This window comes from Microtus oregoni, unplaced genomic scaffold (genome assembly GCF_018167655.1).
Source record: "Microtus oregoni isolate MIOR12 unplaced genomic scaffold, Mior012 000026F_ref0000081, whole genome shotgun sequence".
In the NCBI taxonomy this organism is placed as follows: Eukaryota; Metazoa; Chordata; class Mammalia; order Rodentia; family Cricetidae; genus Microtus; species Microtus oregoni.
Window position 1 is genome coordinate 2,840,909 of NW_024543085.1, and position 17,469 is coordinate 2,858,377.

Genomic DNA, 17,469 nt, shown 5'->3' on the forward strand with positions numbered 1-17,469 from the left:
CTGAATCCAATATTGTAGTGCTTTAGGACTATTAAGCAGCTTTGTCTCTTTCTAGATTGCCTGTATTGAGAGGGTGGCTCCATTTTGCTATTTTTTACTGCACACACATATATTTTCAAACTGTTTTTACTCCCGCCCCCATGCCAGACATTTCTCTTCGTGTCCCTGGCTGTACTTGAACTCAATCGGTAGCCCAGGCTGGCCTGGAATTCCGAGATCGCCCTGCCTCTGCCTCCTGAGTGTGAGTGCTGGGATTAAAGGTCAGCCACTCAGCCACTACAGGCCTGCTGCTGTTTTTCATCTCCAGACAACGGCTGGATTTTTAATCCAGGTTATTCTCAAACTCAATTCTCCTGTCTGTGTTGGGATTCCATGTGCACCTCACACATATGTGGCAAGACACCTGATCTTGTCTTTTCAAAAGTTGTAATTTCTGCCCCATAGAACTTTTGGATGGGATCTACGTTGACCGTCCAGGTCCTTTTCGCATATGGGAGAAAAGTATGTAACATCGTGCGTGTTTGGGAGGAGAAGGTGGGTTGAGAGTTTATTCAAGGGCAAAACTAGGGAGTGTGAACTGGAAAGCTGTACAAGGAGACAGACCAAAGTCCTCTCCATCCCCTTCCTTGTAGCACTGGGGCCTTGAGGTCCAGCCGGGTCATCTCTGCGGAGGCCACACTGGAGTAGGGCCTTGGTCTTGGCCTTCTAGGCCAGTCCAGGCCATTTGCAGGCCTCCAAGTTGACTGTAGACCCTGTGGGTTCCGCACCATCAGGGCGGGAACCCACATCGGCCAGACCCCAGAGGTGCAGGCCTTGCCCTGAGCCCGGAGCCCCCACACCCACGGTCTTGGGGGTGGGGCGGCCTTGCCTCGGGCCGGTGCTTTTCGCCCTCCGTTGGCCGCCAGAGGCTCCCTCTCTCCCTCTCCTGGGAATTCGCTGCTGGGCTCCCTCTCTCCGCGGCCCTAGAGTTAATCCCATCAGCCGAGGTGAGGCACCTGTTACCCCGGGCCTTCCTCATCCCCCGAGGCTGTCTCCCCCGCCACCCCCCACCCCACTCCACCGGGCCTCGCGGGCCTCGGGGCCCCGGCGTGGGGACCCCCCCTGCACGTGGGCCGAGCGGCGTCCCAGCCCGAGGCCGCAGCCGAGGGTGCTAGCGTCGGGGCCCCAGGCCGGGCCGCCATGGCGGGGGGTGGGGGGGGGGAGGAACGGGGAGCGCAGCGCGCGTCCCGGGGCCGCCCCGCGCGGGCAGGACGCGCGTGGGGGCCGAGGCGCGAGTGCAGGCGGCCGCGGCGCGCAGCGCGCCGTGACGAGCGGGTGGAGGGCACACGGTCGGCGCCGAGCCCGCACGGCCACGGGGGGCCCCGGGCGGGGGCCGCCGGAGGAGTCCGACCTCCCGCCCGGCCGGGCCGCTCGGTAAGGGGGCGGCGTGCGGGTGGCGGGTGGCGGGCGGCGGGCGGGCGCGCGGGGACGCGGCGGCGTGCACAAAGGCGGACCCGCGGGCGGTGGGGGTGGGCTGCGGTCGGGAGCGCCGGGGCGAGAGGGGCCGGGGCTTTCTCCGTGGGATCTATTGTTTCCCGGCACACTGGGAGGCAAAAGAGAGGCATTTGTCACCATCACCCCCCTCGCCTTGGCTCTCTCTCTCTCTGCTGACGGTGGCCCCGGAGCTGGGCTCTTCCCGGTGCCACACACCCGGGATCCGCCTGGCAGCCCCCCGGGAGCCGCAGCCAATGTGTTAGGACTTCAGGTGCTTCCTGGCACCGAGCTAGACTGCGACCTCCTAGGCTCGGCGTCACCTGCTCTCCCGGCCCTACCCCGGGGCCGGGGCCGAGGGAGGGATTGCGTCCCGAACCGGGCTCGGGGACCGGCTGCCTCTCAAGTTGGTGTTATTTATGTTTTGTCTTTTGTGAGGGGCAGGGTTTTGAATCCCCGGCGGCCCTTTCGCCCCCGCCTCCGCCCCCTCGGGCTGGAAGGGGCGGGGGAGGGAACGGCGTGTGCCGGTTGGGGAGAGGGGAGGGTGTTTATGGGTAAAAGGATATTGTCAACGCTATTCAAAAAAAGAAATAAAGGAAAAAAAAAAAACAAACCAAAACCAAAACCAACAACAACAACCACCATAAAACCCCCAAACCACAGGCACCACTCTCAGAAAGCCTTTCTTGTTTGCCTGCATGGGCCATGCTTGCTTGCTGGGCCAGGAAATGAGTTTGGAGCTGATTTAAGTGAAACTGTGGGCTTCCTCTGCCTATGGTGCATGAGGGTGATGTGGTTTGGTCTAATATTAAACCAAAACAAGCCAAACCAAAATGAAAAAAAAAAAAGAATGTTTAGAGCTGCATTGAGCGCCTGAAGTGTGGGCATATTGATAGAAAACCCAGCCGTGGGCTGGGGAACAGCAAGCTTGCATGGCTTTCGCGTTTTTGTTTTTTTGTTTTCTCTCCCCCAGCTTGTAGAAAGTTAGGGGCCAGAAAGAATAGAAGAATCAGGATTGTGGAAGGGAGTATCATGGTAGACTGGCTCTCTGGCTGTGACGTTCTCGTGCGTCCATTCCTACTAGACTGTATCCCACTCTAATTAGTAATAGCCTCTTGGCCAGGAAACTTTACAGTGGAACTTAACTGACATTCCAGAACTAACTTCTGTCCGTTTCGTCCTGGATTTGCACTGAAATTGTTACTTGGGTCATTCTGTGGAAGAGAATATTGGATCAGAACCACCAGATAAGCCTTGTGGGCCTGTTTTAGAGTTTGGAAACAGACGCCAAACTTTTCCCGGTTCTGCACGACTCTGGAAAATTCCCAGATGGGATGGCCGTTTGGGTGACTTTTTGAGGCGTTCTTTCATAGTCGTTCACAGAAATATCCAGACTTAGGCGAAAGCATTACTATCAAGTAGGGGGGTGGGGTAGGGTGCAGGTGGAGGGGAGTGGGGAGGAAGAGGAGGTTGTGGTTTTGTAAAGACTCCAACTTATGTTTGAAACACTTTTGTTAACCAAAGACCAATCAGAATAACTTTTTAGCTTCTTGGCCTTAATGACCGCTTTTGAAGTAATGGATTTGCCCTGTGACTCAACCACTTGGAACATAAAGTGTGTGCTAAATGCCGATTAGTTGACTAGACAGAAATTCAGATGAATTCAGAAACGCATCCTTTTCTATTCCAGGTGACCCTCTAGCCTTGCTTTGAAAAAGCCATTTTGTGTAACTCTTGACGTGAATGCATTGCTAACACACCCGTTGGGATCACTACTGGAAAGGCATGTCACTCCAGAGGTCTTTTGCTTGACCCAGTACCCGGCATTCGAAAGAGACGTCTTTTCCTCGCTTGTTGTTCCCCCATCATTATGAGCACTGGCTTTTCACCCTTGAAGTAACAATGTTGAAAGCTGAGTCTTCAGGGGAACGAAGCACTCTCAGAAGTGCATCTCCTCACAGAAACGCATACAGAACAGAGTTCCAGGCACTGAAGAGTACTTTTGACAAACCCAAGTCCGATGGGGAGCAGAAGACAAGAGAGGGTGAGGGCTCCCAGCAGAGCAGGGGTAGGAAATATGGCTCCAATGTCAACAGGATTAAAAATCTATTTATGCAGATGGGTATGGAACCCAACGAGAATGCTGCTGTCCTTGCCAAAACCAGGGGCAAAGGTAGGCCTACGTCCCCCCAGAGAAGAATGAAGCCCAAAGAGTTTGTGGAGAAAACAGATGGCTCAGTGGTTAAGTTGGAGTCCTCTGTTTCCGAACGAATTAGTAGATTTGACACAATGCACGATGGCCCTTCGTACGCTAAGTTCACAGAGACGCGGAAAATGTTTGAGAGAAGTGTGCATGAATCAGGGCACAATAATCGCTACTCCCCAAAGAAAGAGAAAGCCGGAGGCACTGAAGCACTGGATGAGTGGGGGGTTTCCAAGTCCAACCGAGGCAGCAGCGATTCCTTGGACAGCCTGAGCCCCCGCACTGAAGCGGTGTCCCCGACAGTGAGCCAGCTGAGTGCGGTGTTCGAGAGCACCGAGTCTCCGAGTGCCGTGGCTTCTGAGAAGACTGAGGGTAGTGAGTACTCGGTGACTGGACATTACCCTCTGACTCTGCCCTCTGTTACCATTACCAATCTGGATACCTTCGGCCACCTCAAGGATTCTAATTCAAGATCTTCTTCAAGCAAGCAAGGTGTGGAGACCGAGGATCCTCAGAAAACCCCTGCAGCTGCAGAAGTGGCTCGGAAAGCCGCCTCTCTAGCTTCACTGCCTAGTGAGGAGACAGAGCTGAGCAAGGGAGCGGAGGACGTCACATCTCCCCAGGAGACTCTGGCCAGCACTGACACAGATATCCCTGAGGAGCCCTCTGCCGATCACCTCCCAGCACAGAACGAAGCCTCAGAAGATGCCGAAGCTGATGTGGTTGGGAGTGAGACAGTACAGCCACAGAAGAAAGACCTGGCAGGAGGTGATGTCACCTCGCCGGATGCTTCTGCATCCAGCTGTGGAAGAGAAGTGCTTGAAGACTCGAATAATTATGAGAGTTCCCATGTGTACATGCAGAGTGACTATAACGTGTATAGGGTGAGATCCAGGTACAACTCGGACTGGGGGGAGACGGGCACTGAGCAGGACGAGGAGGACGACAGCGACGAGAACAATGACTACGAGCCCGATATGGAGTACTCGGAGATCGTCGGGTTGCCGGAAGAGGAAGAAATCCCAGCAAATAGGAAAATTAAGTTTAGTTGTGCTCCGATTAAGGTATGTTTTTTTTTTTTTTCAGATTGTTCCCTAAGTCCCCTTTCAGCATGGTGGCCTATGCAGGATAGATTTGACAACTACTTGATTTTGTAAGACGTTTGAGTTTGTGGGTATGCACCTGTTATCCGGTGATTTCAGAAGTGAGACGTTGGGGAGGTATCAGGTTGACTGAAGTGATGTACGGTGCCGGTGCCATAAACCCCCAGGGAGACGTAAGCAAGGTGAAGAAGTTTGTGAGTTTGTGAGACACATCGCAGTAGAGTGGAGTCTGAGCAGCCGGAGCACTGAAACGAGGAGGTTTTGAAATACAGCTACTTCTGCACGGGGCTCTTTAAGATGACCCGTCAGTAACCATGCTCTGACTCTACATTTTAAGATACAGGGTATAAGGTGCACTGGGGCTTTATGCTAACCTTGACACCATTTTCTTTATTTTCTTGCTTTAATGAACCACTCCTTAGTTCAGTGAAAGTGGATGGTGTTTCTGAACTTTTAGTTTTTCTTTTTGAATTGCTACTTGGTTGTGAACATTTGCTTTATGGAGCTAATAAATTAGCTGATAAATACTTTGCAAAGCCGTGGCTATATACAACTTCGATTTCAGGAATTGCTATGTAGCTTTGCACTGACATTCTGAGAGAGGAAGCATAGTTGACTTTCCACTCATGGATTGATTTTTACCTCTTACAAACTGGAATATGCCAACCGAATTCAAATGTCTTATTTTAGTGACTTCACTTAGCTAACATTTGGTAGAGAAGAAGACCAAAGAGTGTCTCAGGAGCGGGTGGCATGATGTTCTTAGTGGGAAATGGCACTAAGGGCAGGGGCTGTGGGTTGAGTTTCAGAGTCCCCTGGAGTGCTTTTCCAAGCACTTGCCCACCAGCTCTGTCCTCAGATTCTGGCATCACCTTGTGGGGAGCCTGGGGAGGTCTGGTTCACGTGTGTTGTTTGATGCTATCTTCTTGGGGCATGCTGCGGGCATACGTGCTGTATAGATGATAGATTTGGAATTTGATGCCACTTCTTTGTCCATTGGCTTCTTAAAACCTAAAGTTCCTTTTTTCCCGTCCCATGAACTTGCATTTGAAGCTGCAAGAACTTCCGTGGAAATGCCCACAGAAATGCCTGCCTCTGCTGTGATCAGCAAGTAATATTTTGAAATAAAGTAATATCCTATGAAGTTCTGTATAGATGTTAATAAGCCAGAGTTTTTCTTGTTGGTATAAAGTGACATTTTGGGTCAGAATGGCCACATGCAGTTCATCTATGTTTAAAATGAACCGAGATATGGATTTAGTTTGAGAATAAGCTGTGTTTTCGTATGTGTTGGTACTTTCTTGTATCTCTGCTCACCTGTCAATGGCGTTATTCCCACTTTTAGGCACCCTCTTCAAAGGTATCCGTTCCCAAGCCTGTCCAGCAAGCCCCCAAATTCCACTATTCCTTTGAGCATGTTCTTCCTTCCTCCTAGAAAGGCATCAGTACAGGTTAGACCGTCCTAAACTAAACAAGAGGAGTCAGTACAGGTTAGACCGTCCTAAACTAAACAAGAGGGGTCAGTACAGGTTAGACCGTCCTAAACTAAACAAGAGGGGTCAGTATAGGTTAGACCGTCCTAAACTAAACAAGAGGGGTCAGTACAGGTTAGACCGTCCTAAACTAAACAAGAGGGGTCAGTATAGGTTAGACCGTCCTAAACTAAACAAGAGGGGTCAGTACAGGTTAGACCGTCCTAAACTGAACAAGAGGGGTCAGTACAGGTTAGACTGTCCTAAACTAAACAAGAGGGGTCAGTACAGGTTAGACCGTCCTAAACTAAACAAGAGGGGTCAGTACAGGTTAGACCGTCCTAAACTGAACAAGAGATGCATAGCTGAAATAACTCGCCACTCACTGCCTAAAGCAGGGGAATAGGAAATTTTGAACATTTATCATCTAAAGTGTCAGCCATTGAGCCTCCTGGGATACCAGCCTTATATTTGGGTCCTCTAGCACACAGGACATAACTGCGTAGTAGTTCCTGTGATGGATGTTACAGAAGCTGTCATTGTATGAAAAATTTTAAATTCAGACTTTCTGATTTCTGTTGCTTATAGTAAAAAGTGTGTTGCTTCTTTACCCAAACTGGGGTATGTAGAGAAAAGAAAGAGAATATGTGTGTGCATTTAGCCCATTTCAGAAAGAACTTGGGTCTTGGTAAGATGTGAGTACCCGAGGCCATTTGGCTTTCGTTGGGCAGTTAAAGGGACAACTTGCAGTGAATTGAGTTTGTAAGCAGAAGCCCCGTCCTTATCTCCTCTGTAATGAATAGGAGAGTTACTCTTTCTTGTTGCTTCCCTTGTTTAACAGGAAAGTGGATACACTTGGACATTTGAAAAGGGCTTTCCACCGAGGGTGGAGTTTGTTCACTCCCCATTTAAGTTTTTTTTCTTTTTTTGCTTCAGAGGGAGGTAATTTAAAAACCGACCCAACAAGTACTTTCGTAGGTTCATCACGTGTGCTTGTCATGATGCTAGCTGCAGAGGCCACCCTCTTCTGTAAGAGTTGCCCTTCTGTGACCTACTAGTCAGTTCTTGCATACATTTTATTTAAATAAACTCAGGTTAAACAGAGTAACAACTGTGCCCAAATGCCTGTGTCTTTTGAGCCCTTGATAGTTAGTTCTTGGCTTACTTGTGTTGTGACAGGGATACAATACGTTATTTGAAACAGAATACATTTACCCATTCATTGTGTTTGCTTATCTTCCGAAAGCTTTATGTAGGTAGTAGAAAGATAAGATTAAAGCCTTTTTCTTTGATATTTAAATACTCTATCTTTAAGAAGCATTAGAGAGCATATTCTTTACAGAAATAATGTTTGAAAGTTTTATATTCCCGATAATCTTTTTCTTTCCTAGGCAAAACATACCCAACATCTTTAGTTGTCAGTAGTCTTGTGTATGAGCTTTGTGGGTGTGATACTGTTTCTAATGTTTGGTTCAATTTTCTTATAGAAATTTTGAATAAATATTACCTTGAGATGTCTTAAATCTGAACCCAGAAAAAAACAAACAAACAAATAATACTTGATCTTTACACCATATTCCTTGTGTTCAATGGTCACATTACTGAGATGTGGTGGCACATGCCCATAATCTTAGGACTGCGAAGGCTGGAGCAGCAGCATTGAAAGTTCAAGGCCATCGTGGGATACGAAGTAAGAAACTGTTTCAATATCTTCCCCACATCCAAAATTGTATTTGCTGGCTAACAGTTGATTTCCCCATCTTTCACAGACACAATTGTTACTAATTGTATAGGCTGATGTATTTAATAGGGAGGGTCATGGAACATCAGAATGGGTTTATTAATAGAAAGTACAAACCTTACCTTGAAGGGGGTGGGAGAATGTTATTACCATTTTCATTTGAGGCATAGAATGATGTTTTAGTTTTCAGAAACTTCTCAAAACTAAGGAATTTAATTAAAGTAATTATGCTTTATATCAATAAAGGCCAACAAAAGTAGCTTATGTCATTAATTTTTTTTTGTCATTTTAGAACATTTACTGAGCCTCTAGGATGTATCAGAAAGATTATGAATACAATCCATGAGAGCATTTGTCTAGGAAAGGAGTGGGTGGGAGGTGGGCATCCCTTTAAACAAGGCTTTTCTGTCTCATCTGCTGTGTGATGACCTTTGTAAGGCCATCACAGCCTCATTAAGGAACTCATAAATAACCCTCGCTTGTTACTAGAAGCCATAATATTCTTTAGCTTTGTATTCTTGAAATGGTGTCCCCTAAAAGAGGATATTTTCTGAACTCCCAGCAAGTATGTGATTGCAGAATTAATGTTCCGGAGCTTTTGTGATACTTGCTTGGAGCTTTTCTCCAACTGCGTTGCACTTCAGCGATCCTGGGTTTTGAAGGACAGGCGAGGGGAGAGGAGCCTTTATCACTGATACAGGAGCCTTGGAAGCCGGTTCTCAGTGTCTTCGCTGCCTCATGGGGGCTCAGAGTCTCTGTCCTGGGCATGGAATGCTTTTTGCTCAGTAGTAATGTTTAAAGCAGAGTTCTGAGACCCAACTTTTTGTGTCTGTGGAAGCTTTCAGCAGTGCTTCTTAAACTGTAATATGCATATGAATCACTTGGAGATCTTGTTAAAATGCAGATTCTGTTTCTGTAGGTGTTCCCTGAGAAATTACCTTGATGCAATGATTTGATCCTGCATACTGTGCTGAGCCATTGCAGAGGCAATGCAACAGAAGCAGGCAGCAACTAGGTTAAATGATCAAATCTGGAATTTCTCAGCTCAGTTTAAAACACAGGCCCAGAAGCAAGAGAAAAAGCCATGGAGGAGGTTGATAGATTTGATCAGATGCAAAGGGCTGGGCACTTAGCTTCGTGGTAGAGTGCTTGCCTCTGACACTTGAAGTTCATGTTACCTACCCCATCCCATGCCCTCAATGGTACATCGTGTTCACCTGTCTTTCTTTTTCTTTTTTGTTTTGGTGAGTCTTGCTATGTAGCCTAAGCTGTCTGTCTCTTTTATACCAGCCTTCCTACATTGTGGCTCTAAAGACTGGTACTGATATTGGAACCAAAATATCAATGTACTGAAGATACCCTGGTCGGTGCTGATATGGAACCGACACACTGGGGATAGTTGTGGCTTTGCAGATTTACCTGGTGATGACCGTGGGTTTTTGTTTTTGTTTTTCAAGACAGGGTTTTGTGTGAACCAGGCTGTCTGGGAACTCAGAGATCCACCTGCCTCTGCCTCTAGAATGCTGGAATTAAAGGTGTGCGCCATCACTGCTTGGCAAGCCTCTGCCTCCAGAGTGCTGGAATTAAAGGTGTGCGCCATCACTGCTTGGCAAGCCACATGTTTTAGTTGATTTTCTTTGGGTGATCCCCTGCCATTCCAGAAGGCCACGTGGAGTGTCTGCAGTGGGTAGATTTATAGGGAGATTGACAGTTGTCAGTCTAGAGATACATAATGATAACTTAATGTTTTACTCCCTTTAGCCTTTTTCTTTTGATCATATTTTCTATGTGTTCTATTTTTATATTATCAGGAGGTTACTAGCTTACCTGTTTTAATTGTGTTTTCCGAGTTTTGCCTTTGCTCTACCAGTATATATATTCATTATCTGTACTTACCCAAGCCTGTGTTTCCCGCGGTTGATGTCGGGGGCAGGGATGGGACGTGCTGGCTGTTGAACTGGGCCATGGGTATGCTATTCATACTTTCTACCAATGAACTAAACTTTTAGCCTCCATCTCTCCTTGACCTCTGTAATAGAATTTAGTATTTTAAAATTTAATATTTTAAAAAACTTACTCAACAGTAGGTCTGGACTGGAATCTAAGAGTTCATATTTGCTTTTCTTTTCCCATTTTGTTCTTGGGATAGGGTGAACTTATTTGGCCCTCTCTAGTTGGCCTAAAACATGTTTTGTGACCCATTGTGTTCTTGAGCTCTTGGCAATTCTGCCTCATCTGTAAGTGCTGAGATTACATGTGTATGCCGCCACATCAGAGAGGTTCTGTGTTTCCAACAAGGCCTTAAGTGGTGTCCATGCTGCTGGTCCCCAAGCCCCTGTTTGGATTTCAGTGGGAAATGCAATGCTCATCTTCCAAAAGAAGTTGGCCCTAAGATGCTCAGCAGTCTGCTCCTCGGGAGAGGCTATGCTAGCAGGTGTTGTGGAAGAAGATCCTTTGTCTATAAAGTACAACTAGGTCGCAGTTATGTAAGGCACCCTGTTTCCGGATGCCAAGGTGGATTATGATTTGCATTCTCAAGGAGTTTGGGTCATTAAATGCTATATCCTAGACCCTTCTATGGCTTTCAGTATAAAGGGACGGGGGAGGAAGTTTGTGGTTGACTGAGAAATTCCATTTCTTTCGTTCTTTGGGGCATCTGAATCAATACGCTTCTAGAGGAAAATGTAAGCATTGTCATCCTAACTGGTTTTATTTGTATGACTTCTAAGACATAACACTGAAATTGGATTTCTCTTACAGTTTGATGTTTTATAGAGTGACTATAGTTCCTCAGGAGGCAAATGAAAAAATGTCAATTAATTGAATATAATGTGCAGAATCAAATAATATATGTAAAAATAAGTCCCTTGCCTAAAATTCAAGATTATTATGTTGTACTCTTTGTTCTTGTTCACTGAGCAATTATCATTTGTTTAAAAAGAGATTTTTTTCCTACATCAAATTATGTTTGATGTTTTCTCGCATTTCGAGCAGAGTTTGGATTTTTCCGAATATAACTATTTTGTCTTTGCTCTAAACTTCCTCACATGAACACTGGTTACTGGATGGATTCATGGGCTTTAAAAGTAAAACGCCAAATTTAGGGGGAAATTAACTGTTAATGTTCATCCATAGCTTACCTCATTAGCCCAGCTGCCTGCTCATATAAAGTAATTTGATTTAAATCTTATCTGCATCTTCATTACCACACATAAAACGGTAGCTTAGGGATTTGTTTAGAAAGCCAATTAAATTCTGAACAAACCTTGCTATCCTAGACTCAGAAAACAATTCAATGCTTTTGTGCTGCCTCATAGTTTTCTTCCTGGTCGCTTTGTAGATGTTCCCCAGAGTTTATCTTGTCACATTGTTAACACAGAAGCTCAGAGCTGAAAGTACTTACAGTACTGTTAAGTTCCCAGTCACTCCAAGGAAGCATCATTCGCATCTGCTGACAGATGATCTCTCAGCTTCTGCTTGAATAATTCTTCTTACGGGGAATTTATTTTTTGGAGGGTAAAAAGGACGTTAAAAGGAAGGACATACTAGGTATCCATGCACTTGTTTTTGTGTATTGAATGTTGATTGGCATTTTTTTGTTGTTGATGAAATGAAATTCAAACAGCTTAAAAATTCACCATTCCTAGTATACAATTCAGTTTTTACAGTGTTGTACAACCATCACTAATATATAATTCTAAAATGTTTCCATCACCCAGCAAAACAACTTTAGGCCTGTTGTTAATCATTGCCGATTTCTTTTCCTTTGGCAAACAGTAATATATTCCTGTCTTCATTGCTTTTGCCTCTCCTGGACAGATCATGTACATGGAGTCTGGAGAATGCTTTTTCAGAGAATGTTGGAGCTGCTATAAATGTGACTTGTCCATGTAGAGAGGATGACAGGCTCGAGGGAGGAAGACCAATGCTGTTAGCTCACCTTGTGGTTGTTCCGTCCAGCGAGAAAGAGGTGAATGCAAGGTGAATGTTAGGTATATTTCTTAAGATGAGCCTCTCCGACGACGCAAATAATTCCAATCAGACCAAATTAGAGTAAATAAAAGGTGCCCATGTTTAATGCAGCGTTCCCGGGGGGCCAGGAGAACATGGAGAGAAAGGGAGGAGACCATGCAAAACATGGAGACCATGTGTTCTTTTTTTTGGCATCAGCCTAAATAGTCCTGACCCTCCCTGGAGAGAGGTCAGCGCTTGTCAGGCTTTCTTGGAGGTGGAGTTCAGACCAAGGCAACTCCCAGGGGGAGGGACTTCCAAAGACGGATGCCGAGTGTAACTTACTTTCCAGACTCTTTGTATAATGGTGACAGGGAGCTGAGGTGATGCTTGTGACCAGCATGTTAGGCGCTCTTTGAATAAAAGGGCATTGGCTCAAGTCTGGCTACTTCCTGTGGGCATGGGGCGCTGTGAGTGAGGGGAGAGCTAGGAGTTGGTGGGCTCACATTCAGTGAGAGGTGGGGCTAGGGCAGTATCTGGTTCACTGTCATCCCTGGGGAGGGGTCAGCTCTTGGTGGACTTTCCCAGAGGCAGAGTCTGGACCAAGGCAACTCCAAGGGGAAGGAGGCTTCCAAAGATGGATGTTGGGTATTACAGCGAATGGGGAAATGTATGATCATATGGCAGAGCATGGCTGGGGTAGCTCCCTTCTTAGGACAACGCCCTTCTCTTTTTAGGGAGAGGTATTTCAAAGCTAGTTGCTGCTCGATTGCTTCATCTAGTTTGGAACTCCAGAGGTTGACCAGGTCGGCCTCCATCTTGCAGTGATCCTTCTACCTCAGCCTCACAGTTTCTGGGATTAAATTTGGGCACCAGCTCTCAGTGTGCAGTCCTGTTAGTGCTCTAAGGGGCTGCTGTTGGAACAAGAGTGTTTAACTCAGCACAGACTTTCCAATAGGCCCACTTATGCTGATATTGATTTCTGTTATTATGCATTTTTCCCCCTTGGAAGAAGGAACTGTTTCCCTAATGATAGGATGGTTGTTTCTTCCCTACCGTGTTCATTGTTGCTTCCAATATTCTTTATGCTGGTTGGACTCTTTATGGGCAAGTGCCCGTCTTTGCTTAAGCACTGTCATTGTTGGTTTCCCCTGCTGCAGGAAGGCATCTCATTTATGTACTTCATTATTAAATTACAGCGATGGAAATGGCTCTGAGAAATAACGTGGTAGTCTCTAGTCGTGGACAAACCTGCCTCCTGAGGCTTTGGATTGCTCACATGTAATCGAAATTATGTAATTTGTGGGTTTTAATAAGATCATTGCTTATAACAGACTTTTGTTGTTCTTTGGTTGTATCGTAAGTGTACCTATAGTGGACAATAATCAGATATATTTGTGACATTTGAAAGAGAAAATTTAAGGGTATCCTTTGTTAAACTGTTAAAAATGAATAGCTTATATTGTATTGCTTCTGAATCCCATTTGCACCATGACTTCTACTAAAATCTTAAGAGTGGTTAAAATACTAAATCGAAGGAGGTCATTTCTATAGAATGGATTTGAGAGCAGTGTGACTTTTGAAAGTATGGGTTGACTATATATTAAACCCCTGCTGAAGAACTAAGAAGAAAGAAAGAGTTTTTGGTTATCTAGTTGCTGACATATTAATTGCTTCCACTCACCTTTGTTCTGGAAATAGCTTCATAGCATAGCTCAGCATGATTGAAGTATTGGTAATTTTTTGCACAGTTTCTAAGTCTTCAGCATAACTAGCTGTTTCTTTTTCACAAAGCAGCAGTCTGTATGAAGAAATGAAACAGCTCATGTGTAAAGGTACTCAAAAATCTTATATCCCAGGAGAAAGTTTTGTTTGCTTATTTCGTCTGTCACTGGGATTTTACAAGGTGTATTTATAATGTTAGAACTAGCCCTACATGTCTGTGCATGAATGGAGGATAAATTATGCATGAAGTTGTATGTATCATGCTGCTGTGATCTTCCCAGCTTTGGGACTGACCTGACTGGGTTGATTGAATGACAGCACACAGATAGAAATCTGGGGTCAGGTGGACCCTGCTGTCTGGTAGAGGTGTACCTGCAGTGATCCTGAAACCCAGTATTTTATATAGCAGGAGCAGAAGGGGAACAAGAGGGTGTGTCGCTAATCTCATAGAGGCCTCTGTAGGGGAGCAGTCTCAGGTTGGAGTGGTGATGGAGGAGGGTCATATGTCTATTGGTTAATAAAGAAACTGCCTTGGCCCTTTTGATAGGACAGCATCTTGGATAGGTGGAGTAGACAGAACCGAATGCTGGGAGAAAGAAGCCGAGTCAGGCAGTCGCCATGATTCTCCCACCCAACACAGACGCAGGTTAAGATCTTTCCTGGTAAGCCACACCTCGTGGTGCTACACAGATTATTAAATATGGGTTAAAGTAAGATGTGAGAATTAGCCAATAAGAGGCTGAAACTAATGGGCCAAGCAGTTTTCAAAAGAATACAGTTTTCGTGTAATTATTTCGGGTAAACTAGCCGTGTGGCGGGAAGCAGCCTACCGCTCCTCACTACAGAGTCGTGGTAGTTTGCATATACATTGTCCACATCTGTACTTGGGCAGGGTAAGGCCTTGACTTTCTTATGGGTCTCATTGTGTTCTTGACATGGCCATGCTTATATCAATAGTAGACATTCACACAGGAATGTGTACCGTTCCCATGAAGAAAGCATCTATTTTCTCTTAGAAAAATTAACATTGAGCTGTGACCCTTAAAATAAATGCAAATAGGTCTTACAAAATAAGACTTCTGCTTGACACTTTAACACATGCCTGTTAATCCCAGAATTTGGGAGGTTCTACTTTGCTTCTAGCAAGAGGATTAGGTATTTAAAGTCATCTTCTGCTACACAGTTAGGTTAGCGTACTGTGTGAGACCCTGTCTCAAACAAAAACATCAGGTGCATCATCATCATCACTGATAACAACAACAAGGAAAGGCTGAAGCTGGCAGGTGGCAGATAACACTCAGGACGCTGAGGCAGGAAGGCAGAAGGATTGAAAGGAGGAGGCTAGTCTGTGCTATGTAGTCACACTCTGTCTCAAAAAACAAAGGTAAAGTCTAGACTAGTCATGAAAATAATCTGACGATGAAGTAGTATGTTAGTTACCTCCTCACTGCTAGGGTGAGTGCCTGTCAGAAGCAGTTTCAGAGGGGTTTACTCGGCTCATGGTTTCAGGGGGTAGAGTCCATCATGGTGGGAGGGCATGGGGACAGGAACTGTGCAGTGCTTGGCAGAGGCCTGAATGGTGAGGGACTCAGTGGTGGCAGACTTGTAGGCAGAGTGCTCAGCTGGAACTAGAGGAAGGCTTCACCTTCAAAGGACTACCCTGACGCCTTCTACCAGTCAGGCTCTGCCTCCTAAATGCTCCACAGCCTTCAAAGTAGGAGGCTCAGGATCAAGTATTCACAACAGGGTCCTAGACACGAGGGGGGAGTGAGTATCTTTTACATTCAGATGTTAACAAATTGGACAAGTAGAATTGAAGAATGATAATTGCCCATTTATGTTGCTCTAGCAGTGTGAGTTCATTTAGTTCATGAGTCTACAGACTGGAAAATCTGAGAGCGTCGTGGTGGCATTTGTCAAGGGTCACATAACATGACCAAGGTGAAGGGCACTTGAACACATTCCATAGGGCAAAATGCACCACTGCGGTCACTGCCACGACAACAGGTGCTCCCAGTAATGCAGTCCCCTTTGAACAGCCCCATCTAATTGTAGTTATAATCCCTACATGTGAAATTTTTCAGGGTATGCACAACCCACTGCAATATTAATAAGAGTCAAGTCCTCACTGATTCTAAGTATCAGTGTTTAACACTAAGTTAATGTTTAAAATGAACCAACATCATTCATATATATATATATATATATATATATGTATGTATGTATCACACATCTATATGTAGCATCTACAATTTAAAAAAATATTTAGGATAAATTTCAAAAAATAAAATTTTTAACAAATTTTATTAAAGCTCTTGATACCTATGAGTTTGAGGTCAGTTTCACAGAGTGAACTTCAGAACAGCTAGGGCTACATGGAGAAATCTTTTTTTGAAAAAATAACAACAAAAAAGATTTATACCTGGGCAGTGGTGGTGCACACCTTTAATCCCAGCACTCGGGAGGCAGAGTTTGAGATTAGCCTGCTCTGTAGAGCAGGTTCGAGGACAGCCAGGGCTACAAACCTACTGAAACCTCAACCACAGAACAAACAAAAATCCTTTGCTATATTCTGATGCATTATTCTTCAGAAAGGCTGTGTTATCATTACATTTCATCAAAGTACTTTGTCCAGAATATTTGTGCCATCAGCTATTATTTTAGAATTTTTCTGCAGGTAGCTAAAACTACCGCTTATCTTGTGCTCATTTACTGGTGCAGGTGCAGGCTTTCCTTTGTTTGGAGGCCTGCTTTATTTACTTTTTCAGGTGCCTAGTATGGCTCCCCAAGTCTTAGTCAGACTAGGCAACTACCCTCCTACTGAGTCATATCCCCTATGTAGGTGTTTTTCTCATGGATCAACCTTACCCGCATGGCCGCAGTGACTCTATAAGGGCTTTTTCATGAGCTCTCTGTGCTCACTGCCTTCTGGGCCACTGGTTGTTTGCAAGGGTTACATCCTAATGCTATTTGTGTTAGTAGAAAGTAAAAATAACTTACATTTCCAGTAACAGGAATGGTTGAATTTGTCATGATGGCTGCATAATGTGTTACGTTGTGTAGCTGATGATTTCTTTATAGGATATTTATTCTATGTGTGTGTGCCTCTGAGTATACATCAGTGCATCAGAGGCATGTCTTGTGCCCACAGAGGCCAGAAGAGGGTAGCGGATCCCCTGGTATTGGCGTTGTAAACAGTTATAAGCCTCTTGGTGGGTGCCGAGAATCAAACACAGGTCCTCTGCAAAATCAGTAAGGGCTCTTAATTTCTGAACCGTCTCTCCATGTTTTCTACGATGACTTCAGACTGAGGAATCCTAACAAGTAGGATAGTTACATACTTAATTTGTATTTTTAAAATAATTTTATTCTTGAAAAAAAATGTATCTAAATCAAAGACTGTAGATCAAAATCTTAATTCTGGTATCTTGTTGGAGAGAATAAAGTTTGACAGGAAGAGTAAAGGTGATGCTTAAAAATTGCCTGTGCTCTTCCAGAATCACCTGACTTTCACTAATGAGTGTATGCTGCCTCCTACAAGGACTAGGCATATCACTCAGTTGAGAGAGCACTTGTCTGGCATGAATGACCCCTGGGTTCAGTCATACACCTGTGGTTCAGGCCAGTAATCCCCAGCACTCTGGTGGTAGAAGAGCAGGAAGATCATACGCTCAAGGTCGTCCTTGACTATATAAAGAGTTTTAGGATGACTTAGACTACCTGTATTCTCTCTAAAAATAAGATAAATAGATACGGTGGAATGGCCCAGCAGGAGACAGAGCTTATCATTTGAGCCTGTAGGTG

The 17,469-nt window shown here is 45.2% G+C and overlaps 1 protein-coding gene across 7 annotated transcripts in view; it reads left to right on the forward strand.

Moving 5' to 3' along the window:
- The first annotated feature begins 854 nt into the window (after positions 1-854).
- Positions 855-17,469, forward strand: part of Ppp1r9a (protein phosphatase 1 regulatory subunit 9A) — a 286,389-nt gene continuing 269,774 nt past the window's right edge. The window contains exons 1-2 of one of the 7 annotated variants that reach the window (XM_041675345.1): positions 855-986; positions 3,161-4,737. In XM_041675345.1, coding sequence (XP_041531279.1) covers positions 3,373-4,737 — 1,365 coding nt within the window. In that variant the 5' untranslated portion in view covers positions 855-986; positions 3,161-3,372. Of the gene's footprint in view, positions 987-1,218; positions 1,414-3,160; positions 4,738-17,469 lie in introns of those variants that run through there. The other 6 variants (XM_041675346.1, XM_041675344.1, XM_041675347.1 and 3 more) reach the window with 6 other exon arrangements.